This window comes from Lissotriton vulgaris, chromosome 1_1 (assembly GCF_964263255.1).
Source record: "Lissotriton vulgaris chromosome 1_1, aLisVul1.2, whole genome shotgun sequence".
NCBI lineage: Eukaryota > Metazoa > Chordata > Amphibia > Caudata > Salamandridae > Lissotriton > Lissotriton vulgaris.
Window position 1 is genome coordinate 1,462,798,411 of NC_141685.1, and position 10,634 is coordinate 1,462,809,044.

The window sequence follows — 10,634 nt, forward strand, 5'->3', positions numbered from 1 at the left end:
ACATTTGAGTTTTGGTTCCCTACCATTCTCTCTAGAAACTGACAGCTACGTGACTTGCCTATCCCCTTTCTAACCTTTTCAGTAGGTCTTCAAACGTGGCTCTAACTAGGTAACTCGTATACTCCAATGTATTTTCCTTTTGAAACACCCAGTTGTATCAGTATCTTCGAACTGCAGGCAATGTTCTTGGCTGTGTTGGTTCTCCTTTACGTAGCCACCGCCTTTTTTCATGTTTTACATCAACAGTTGACAATAAATCTAGCACTTTATAAACTTTGGTAACAGACATTTAGTTAAAGGTGACACAGAGAAGTACATGTTCTCCCTCACATAGCCATTTTCCATCGTGATGTGGATTGTGAATAGCGAATTGTGCCACCTGAACACACTTCACTCAATACCAGATGAAATATTCTTTCTCTGAGAGGTAATGTTATGTGAATTTGTACAGCACAGCTTATCACCCTTGAGGGTATCCAGGCGCTGAGTAGGGCAGCCCTGAGGAGGTTGGGGGAGGAGGAGGAGGCCATCATGCCTGTTTCATATGGAAGAGCCATGTCTTGAGGTTCCTTCAGAAGTCCATGAGGGAGGGGGAGGTTCTGATGCTGCGAGCTACGAAAAGGAGTGTCCTCCATTTCTTGTCTGCTTGATGCGAGTGAGGTGTGCTTTTGCCTGGGACTCAGATCAAAGGTGTCTGGTGGGTTGGTAGAAGTTGAGGCAGTGGTTGAGGTAAGCTAGACCGGCATTGTGGAGAGCTTTGTAGGTGAGTAGCTTGAACTTTCCTGGACTGGGAGCCAGTGGAGATTGTTGATGTGTGGCAATTTTGAGGAATGTTCTGGATGAGTCCGGCGGCAGTGTTCTGGGTGGTTTGACGTTGGAGTAGGGCATGGGCTGGGATTCCGATGTTCATGGCATTTCCGTAATCAAGTCTAGTTGTGGTAAGAGATTGGGTGACTGTTCGTCTGGTGTTCAGTGGGATCCACTTGAAAATCTTGTGCAGCATTCGTAGGATATGGAAGCATAATGAGGAGGCAGCGTCTATCTGTCTGCTCATGGAGAGGATGGTGTACAGAATGATCCTGAGGTTCTTGGCATGGTTTGCAGACCTCGGTGGGGAGCCAAGTTTGGAGGGACACCCAGAGGCATCCCAGTGGGAATGGCTGTTTTGGAATTTTAGGACAATGGTTTTATATGTGTTGAGCTGAAGGCAGTTGTTTATCATCCATACAGCGATGTTGCTCATGCAGTTGGTGAAGTTTGCTTTGGCAGTGCTCGATAGGTTGGTAAGAAAGAGAATGAGCTGTGTGTCGTCTGGGTAGGATACTATGTTGATGCAGTGGGCTCTGGCTATGCCCGTGAGGGGCATCATGCGGACGTTGAAGAGTGTTAGGGTGAGCGATGATCCTTGAGGAACACCGCAGATGAGTTTCTTCGGTTCTGAAGTGTGAGGGGAAGGGGGCAGTCTAACTTGTTGATTTCTGTCTGTGAGGAAGGAGGATATCCACTTGAGGGCTGCTCCACATATACCTAAGTGCTGAAGTTTTCTGATAAGTGACTTGTGGGAGACCGTATCGAAAACTGCAGAGAGGTCGAGAAGTACGAATGCTGCCGTTTCTCCTCTGTCAAGGATATTTCTGATGTCATCAGTGGCCTCAATGAGGGCTGTCTCTGTCCTGTGGTTGGTGCAAAAGCCTGATGGAGAGCTGTCTTGAAGTTAATGGAGTGCTAGGTGGTCTGTGAGTTTGGTATTGATGGCTTGCTCCATGACTTTAGCTGGAAAAGGCAGGTGCAAAACGGTTCTGTAGCTGCTGATGGTTTTGGGGTCCACTTTTGGTTTCTTCAATAGGGCGTTGATGTCTGCATTTGTTCCTCAAGACGGGTAGGTAGTTCTGCGGGGGCTCCGGAGTGGATGGTATTCATCAGGGCGGTAGTTTCTTTGTTCAAGAGGTACTTCCAGTTGCTTAGCTGCTGTTTGGTGATGAGAGGTGTCCGGCTGGCTGGGGAAGGGGGGGTTTATATCGTTATGCTTTGGGTCCAATGTGTTGTAGATCTTGGAAATCGTCTGTTTTGAAGAAGTTTGAGAAGTCATTAAAGGGCTTGGGATGTGGTGATGTCGTTGGCTGGCAGCTGACGGATTGGAGAACTCCTTGACAATGGTGAAGAGTTCTTTGCCACTGTTGGAGCTGAAGTTGGGGCCGTTTTCTTCGCGTCTCGTAGTTGATGGTATAGATTGAAGGCGGCTTTGTATGTGGCTCTTGTAGTGGTGTTTTTGTTGAGTCTCCGTTTCCACTCAAGTTGTTTGTAGTGGTGCTTGGACTCCCTTAGGTCTGTTGTGTACCAGCTGGGTTGTTTGTTGTTTTTCTAGGTCTTGTTTCTGGTGGGAATGGTGTAGTTGACGCAGTCGGCGAGCCATTTGTTGAAGAGATTGGTGTCATCATTGTGGTTCCTGGTGTGGTTGGGTGCTTTCTCCTGTAGGGTCTTGCAAAAACAACAATTGATGGACAGAATGCAGAACAATGTCATACATTCACCCCAGTACAGAGATCTTGGCCTAAATCCATCGTTTATTTTCTCACCATGCCATTCCAGTTTGAACCCAGCCAAATGCAAATCAGTCTTGACCCTGTGCCCAATGGGAACAGTCCAGCCCGAACTGCCAGGCTAGGTCCTCCCTGGACTGTAAACAAGCCTCCTAGGACCGGTTTTGGGGTTTCACCCATCTTCAGCCAGGATAGCTTGAATCCAGTGGCATGGAGAGCATGGGACCCACGCCTGGGCATACCCGTCCCACTCGAGGTGACAAATGCAAAAACAACAATTGATGGACAGAATGCAGAACAATGTCATACATTCACCCCAGTACAGAGATCTGGGCCTAAATCCATCGTTTTTTTGCTCACCCTGCCATTCCAGTTTGAACCTACCTGTATGCAAATCCGTTCTTGACCCTGTGCCCAATGGGAACAGTCCAGCCCGAAGTGCCAGGCCAGGCCCTCCCTGAACTGGAAACAAGCATCCTAGGACCGATTTCGGGGTTTCATCCCTCTTCAGCCAGGATAGCTTGAATCCAGTGGGCATGGAGAGCACGGGACCCACGTCTGGGCATACCTGTCCCACTCCGGGTGGCAAATGCAAAAACAACAATTGATGGACAGGAACAGGGTCAAGACTGATATGCAATATGGCTGGGTCCAAACTGGGTTGGTGTGATGAGCAAAAGAATAATGGATTAAGCCCAGATCCTTGTGACTGGGGTTGAATGTTTGCATTGTCCAGCATTACGTCCATCAATTGTTATTTTGCATTTGTTGCCCTTAGTGGGAAGGGTATGCCCAGATGTGGGTCCCGTGCTCACTACACCGTTGGATTCAAGCTAGCCTGGTTGATGAAGGGTGATGCTCTGAAACTGGTCCCAGGATGCTTTTTTCCAGTCCAGGGAGGACCTAGCTTGGCAGTTTGGGTTGGACTGTTCTCACAAGGAACAGGGTCAAGACTGACTTGCATATGGCTGGGCCCAAACTGGGGGTGAATGTTTGCATTGTCCAGCATTCCGTCCATCAATTGTTTATTTTGCACCTGTAGGATCTTGGTCCTGTTTTCTTTGGTTATTTTACCCCAGTGTCCTGAGGGTGCTTTGGGTTTTCCTGGTGAGGTGGCTTGGTGGGCAGGTATCTTGAAATGTGATAAAGGTATTCTTCCCTAAAAAAAAGACTTATATTAACAAAATATCTGTCTTCACTTGAATTCACAATGGGAAAGTCCTCTTGGGAGTTGTTTTCATTTGTTAATGGGGGGAGGCTAGTTCTATTGTTTTCTGATCATCCCTTATATGTAGGATAGATGGTATACATGCAAAAGCAATGTAACTTCCTGTGCTTGATTCTGGAAACACTATGAGACGCAGGACAGATGCTTCATTTGATCTGTATATTATGACGAACAGATTGGAAGCACTGAATGCACTGCTTCATTTCAACTGTAACTTGTACCTGGAATTATTACACTGGACTGCAGAGTTGGGACTAACAATAAGTGGGACGTACTTAACATAGTACCTCCTGGATTCCTAGGCCTACAGTCACTGGTCTTGTGATTCACCTTCCTTCACCTCCAAACGTTCTAGGCCATCACAATATTTGCATTATTGTGGAAAGAAATAAGATTTCAGGTGAATGGGGTGAAAGGGCATGGAGTATGTAAACGGAAAGTGGCTTCCACATTCTGGCTTCTAAGCATAGTCTACTAGTACACCTACTCTGTTACAGTACAATGAAGGACCTCTCATATGAAGGACATCCACTGTGATTGCCTGTAAATGCAAGTGTTACAACAGTGAAGAATCTTTCATTTTTCTTTTTCAGAAGTTGTGGAAGCTCAGCCTGAGGAACTACATACAGACCCTGAAGACTCCAAGAACCAACACGAGGACCTTTGACCTATATTCATAATTTAATAAGAACATTCACTTTAATACTGTAATAAGTTATTTGGACAGAAACCCTCTCTTGGACTTGAAACAGTAAACTGTGGAGTTTGTGTTAAATTGGCCAGATGTGATTATCAACTTTGTCGTCAATTGAAATTGACGTGATACTTGCTGTTGCATTCCTTCTTTGTTCACATAAATTAGATGCATATATTTTGATACAATTGTTTGTAATAAACTGGATTATGATGGAGTGAATATACAAGACTGCTACATTTTATCAAGCTGAAGTAAACTTTTTTCTTAACATTAACGAAAAATATTGTTTACTGTACTCTTCCAACTGCTTTTCTGTTAGTCTGCAATAGTCTGCTCTAATAGGAGCATGTTTTATGGCTCTGTTAGGTTTTAATTGCCGAGCCTCATTTATCGCCACAGCCATATTTGCTTGTGCCGTCTGCGGTGAAATTGCACGGTTTCGTTCTTTTAACCAGAGCAGTCTGCTTCGTTCTTGATAAAGCTACAGCTGGTTTGCTCTGCATTCCCTTCTTGGAGTGCACGCCATGTTTTATTTTGAGAAAAATAAATGTTTCCTCGTTCACTGTGCTAAATTTCTTTACCCAGTCCGTAATGACATAGACTATTTCTGGGTCCATCGGGAAAATTGTAACACATACAAGATAGGACATATGGTTCACTGCGTTGCAACTTTGTATCATTAGTTGTTTTTTTCCGACTTGTCTTCATGTGTTTCTGTTTCTGCATTGCTTGTCTGATGTTCCAGACTTTTGCCTACATTTTCAGTATTTTTTTGTCTGAACTTCAAATCTTTTTTTCTCTGAAACATGGGCTCGTTCCAGTTAGCTCTGTAGTTTGTCTTTACTCGCTTGGAGATTTATCTGCATTCAAGAGACCATGCCTTGACAGGGTCTTTATTCTGACTGAAACTATTCCAAAGCCATTTTGGGTTTTTCACATCTAGCACAGTAGAAATTTCTCTTTTTCGTCATATAATACTTCACAGGAGCTGTACAGAATTACCCTCCCTGATTCTCGGACTACGATGCCATCTACGAGCACAGGAAGGAGAAGGGTAAATGTAACAGGAATGGAGGATATGAACAGCCTAACCTGGCAAACTGACTGGGAAAAACTACAATTACTAAGAAGCCCTTTTGTATCGTAAATGCATATTGCCCATTCTCTTTTTCTGGGGCCATTATTGTCTGAATCAGGGTTGTAGGTTGGTTTTCTGTGTATGTGGTGAATGGTGAACTTAGACATTTGTACGGGACCTTGAGGATAAATGACAAGCCCCTACTAGGCTTGTCCCACCCCACAATAGCAATAATTAATCTGAAGCCTTTCCCTTCAGGAGAGTATGATCTGTTTAGGAGAATATCTCTGATCCTCATTGTATTCATTGGTTTAGATCGAGTTCTCTGAAAAGATAACTGTTCACCAATATTGAACGTTGTGTTATAAAAAGGGTGCTGTTAAGTCTAGTTTAGTTTTTAAACAAAAGATCTGCTCATAACTGATCTCTACCCACTGAATAGTCTTGTTAAGAACTTCAAATTGAAGACCATACTTTAAAAAAAACGTTGACAATGCCAATGGGTGTTTGTGGTAATCAACCAGAAGACAAGTTGTGCAGAAAGGTAAGTTTATTACTACAGATGAGCTACATGGTTGCAGAGGACACTCGTGCAGGAGCTCCCCCACTGTAAGTCACCAACTGTCACTGATCAAAGATCAACATTCCAAACACCTTTACATCATGAGGCTGTCATATAGAATATCCTCATGGTAAAGTTCCATATTGCAAGAAAACCACACATAAAGACTGATACTCTTGCGATCCATTTTGGACAAAGGGTTGTGGCTAGTATCCTCACATGGGTTTCCAACTTTAACAACTTTTGCTAGATTCCATCAATGTCGGCCATTAACTTACAGCATTATTCCAGATCCTTTCCACTCCAACAGGTTCACAATACTTGCTTCTACTCTTTTGCACATGGACAGAGGACTTAATGCAAACCAGGTCATCAACCTTTAGTGCAACAAATTTGACATCTTTCTTTTTGTCATACCAGACTTTCTGTTTCTCCTGAGTTTGACTCACCTTTTTCTTCACCAAGGCCATTAATTTTTGCACATCAGACTCACGCTTGAGCCATTTAGTCATCCACAAAGATCTCAAAGTGGTATTGGCTTGCCTGCGCCTCAATAGTTCAAAAGGAAACACTTTTGTGGATGAATGTATTGTTGTTCTTTAAAACCATGACACGTTACGCACAGATTTCACAACATCATGGTTTGTGCTTTTGGCCTGCTAGATGCATTCACACACCACACGGTTCATCATCTGCACAAGACCATTTGTCTGTGGGTGGTACAAGCAACTTCTTAGATGTTTGACCTCCAAAGATTCAAGAAAAACTTGAAGATCATTACTAGTAAACTGTGTGCCATTGTCTGAAACAAGAAACTGAGGAAATCCCTACCTCAAAGATTTCCTTGAGAAGTTCCACAGTGACACTCACCCTTGGCTCTCTAACCATCCTAAGCTCAGGCCATTTTGACCCATAATCCACTATGACAATAATGTACCCTGGTAGGGAATCATAAGTACCCATGATATCAATATCAATCTTGACCCATGGCCCAGAGGCGGTGTCATCCCCTTCCGACTCTTGTCAGCCGACTTGCGCACACACAGCAGTTTTCAACCTCTTCATTAACTTCAGCATCCATTCTTGGGCACCAAAAAGATTAGTGACTGCAATGTGTTGTAAAAGATGATCCAAGATGTTCCTCGTGAGTGTTCCTGATAATACTATTTCTTAAAGAATGGAGCGGAATAAAATTATGTGACCGTAAAAGCAAACCATTTTCGACTGCAATCTCATTTCCCATCTCACAATACAATTGTAGCAAAGGAGATAGAATCTGTTCTCTTGTCAACCTCCTTTAAATAGTTCAACCACTTAATCGCCCTTCTCGGCTGCCATTCATTCCTCTTCGGAGCAGACTATCAATTCTGATATTTCTAGAGAAGCCACTAAACAATCTTCGAAATGTTCATCAATTAGATCGGACAACCTAATATCACTGCCTTCATCACCATTGTACGGGAAACGAGAAAGGAAATCAGCTCTGCTATTGCAGTGAAGTACATTACATTGATATTGCAAGAGCTTTGTGGAGAGCCTTAAAATTCCAGGGGTACAACACTTGCTTGATCAACATCTCAGACTACTAACCAACGGCTTATGATCCGTTTCTGGCACTAGGGGATAGATGTGCAAAGAATAGGAATTGCAATTTCATCCAAAGTGCTATTTGGAAATCGCTATTCCTTATGATTGAAACTTTTTGTTTCATACTTGCTATTCCTAGTAGGTTGCAAATTGACCTACCTCATGAATATTAATGAGGCAGGTTGTAGTTTGCGACCCATTAAGTATTGCAGCCATTACAGGGATAGTTCCTGTGGCCTGCGCAGGACCAGCAGACCACCATGCCTGTGATTGCCTTTGAATAGAGGGTATTTTTTTGTTGAAATGCAGCCAGTGTTCCTTAAAGGAAAATGGGATGTGTTTCAGCACAAAAAATGAAACTTTTTGCTTTCATTTTTTTATAGCAGCCAGTGATCCGTAGGACCACTGCCTGCTCTTAAAAAATGTTATCCCAACATTTACAAAGGTGAAGGAGTCCGATGGGGAGCCATTACAATTTGCAAATGCATTACCACCAGCTGCATTTCGGTCACAAAATTTTCATACATGCCAATGCGATTCGGTATTTGGAAGGGACTGTTTAAACATGCCCCTGCAGAACACCAAATCGCAAAACCCAAATTGAGATTTGGTAACATGTTACTGAATCGCAATTTGGGATTTGTATGTGCCAAAAAGCATTTAAACTGTCACAAACAGGACAATTCTCTGATTCAACCCTATTGTGAACGAAAAGATGCTTTGTCCATATGGGCAAAAATGCCTTGCATACATGGTCGGAATTTCTCAATGGCCCACCAACATGCCAGAAGCTCTTTTTCAATGACAGAGTATTGTAGTTCAGCTCCTCATCCTTCTGTGTTATAATAGCCCTCAACCTAACCTGGCTGGCATCACCTGTGATACAAAATGGCAAACACGAGTCAAACGGCTTAAGAGCCTTGCTGTGACTCAACAGAAATTTAATTTATTCAGATGGCAAGGTACATTCATTACAGCACACAAATTTAGAACCCTTGTTAAGCATATTGCTGATGGGTCTCACCCTGGTAGCAAAACGCAAAACCAGGGATGAAACTAGGGTGAAATTCACACAACCCTAGAAAAGCCTTGACTTCCTTTTTGCCAGTAGGAGACGGAGCACCTACAATTGATTCAACTAATCCAGGTCTGGGTTTAATACGTCTGATGAGACTATGTGTCCTAAAAATTCCACTTCACTACTTAAAAATGTAGACTTTTTATTTTTATTTTTTACTACTCCATGTCCTTCACAAATTTCCAAAACCATATGGAGAATGGTATTGTGAGAGCTAACATCCTCTGCAAATATTAACACATCATCCTGCAACACCAGAACACCTTCCATCTCTTTGAGGAAGTTGTTCACTACTCTCTGAAAAACTGAGGCCAGACCAGCCGTGGCCCATGGAGGGAGTTCGGTGGGGCAGGGGGGCGGTGCGGGGGACGGGCAGGGTGGAGGGTGATAAACAACGGAATATGGATAATTGCAGTTAAGTAAACAATTTAATAAATAAAATGAATTTCGTAGCGCACCCTGCATCGCAAAATGCGATGCAGTGCACGCTACGAAATTCGTTTTATTTATTAAATTGTTTACTTACATGCAATTATCCATATTCCGTTGTTTACCACCCTCCACCCTGCCCTCCCCCGCACCGCCTCCCTGCCCCACCGAACTCCCTCCACAGGCCACGGCTGGGCCAGACCAAAAGGCATACAACAGTACTGAAAAGTGCCAATAGGTGAAATAAATGCAGTCAGGTGTAGTGAATCAGGATGAAGTTCCACCTCAAGGTAGGCAGAGGCTTGATCGAGAAAAAGTTTCTCCTTTGTGCATGCAAACAAATCATTGATCTTCGGTGAGGGATGTGAATCTACCCATATTTCTTTATTTAAAGATCTACGGTGTGTACGTATGTGTGTGTGTGTGTGTGTGTGTGTGTGTGTATGTGTATATATATATGTATATATATATATTTATTTATGTATGTATATATATCACACACACACACACCTCTCTCTCCCTCCCCTCCCTCTTATGTGCCACCACTAAGGGAGACTGCCACAGAGAGGATTCAGCTGGTTCATGTATATCTCTCTCACACAAGCTCTTAATTTCTTTTTCAAAACCTTCCCTTACACTAAAGGCTACTCATCTTAGTTTGTGTTAAACAGGGATCGCCCCTTCCTTTATTTTGATCTTATGTTTAAGTCCTCGAGTCGTGCCTAAGTCAACACTAAAAACAGTAGGAAATGTTTTACTCAATTTCTGAGACAATTCCTGAGCCACTTCATCGCAATCAACCACAAGGATTTGTTCTCTCACACCTGGCGTCAAAATCATACCCAACAGCCTGTGATGCAACAATCCTAGGATGTTAAGGCCCTTAAAAGACACATAAACTTTCCCTTTGATTCCCCCTTCTTTTGAACTCCTGTACATACTAGATTAATAATAATAAATAATAATAATAATAATAATAATAATTCACATTTATAAAGCGCACAATCACCTATTAGGGTCTCTAGGCGCTGGGGGCCATTGGGAAGATTAAGCAAGCTATTGCCCAGAGTCACATGGTGCTGGGCTAATCTGCCGCCGGTGCCGAGGATCGCACCATGATCCCCAGATTCCGGAGTCAGTCGCCCTAGCCGTGGCACCACACCTCTTCCTATAGATATAGATATATCCCAGCAGCTCAATCCTACAACCTTCGTATGATACAGAGGAATGGTCAGGAGGCATCAAAGATCTGTTGCCCTATGTTTCTATAAATAGATGGTGAGTGATCATAGTGATCCTGGCACCAGAATCCTCTGATGGCTGCAAAACTTTATCACTGACACGAATATTAGCAATGGGATCTACACACATAGAGCGATCACCCACTTTGGGTTCGTTATCTTTATAATGGTTTTCACTCACTTGGGAATGGGGC

The 10,634-nt window shown here is 43.3% G+C and overlaps 1 protein-coding gene across 2 annotated transcripts in view; it reads left to right on the forward strand.

Moving 5' to 3' along the window:
* CRELD2 (CRELD disulfide isomerase 2) overlaps positions 1–4,746 on the forward strand; it is a 98,671-nt gene extending 93,925 nt beyond the window's left edge. Inside the window, exon 10 of one of the 2 annotated variants that reach the window (XM_086967314.1) lies at positions 4,362–4,746. In XM_086967314.1, coding sequence (XP_086823440.1) covers positions 4,362–4,435 — 74 coding nt within the window. In that variant the 3' untranslated portion in view covers positions 4,436–4,746. The remainder of the gene's footprint in view (positions 1–4,361) is intronic. The other variant, XM_086967316.1, reaches the window with a different exon arrangement.
* The last annotated feature ends 5,888 nt before the right edge of the window (positions 4,747–10,634 follow it).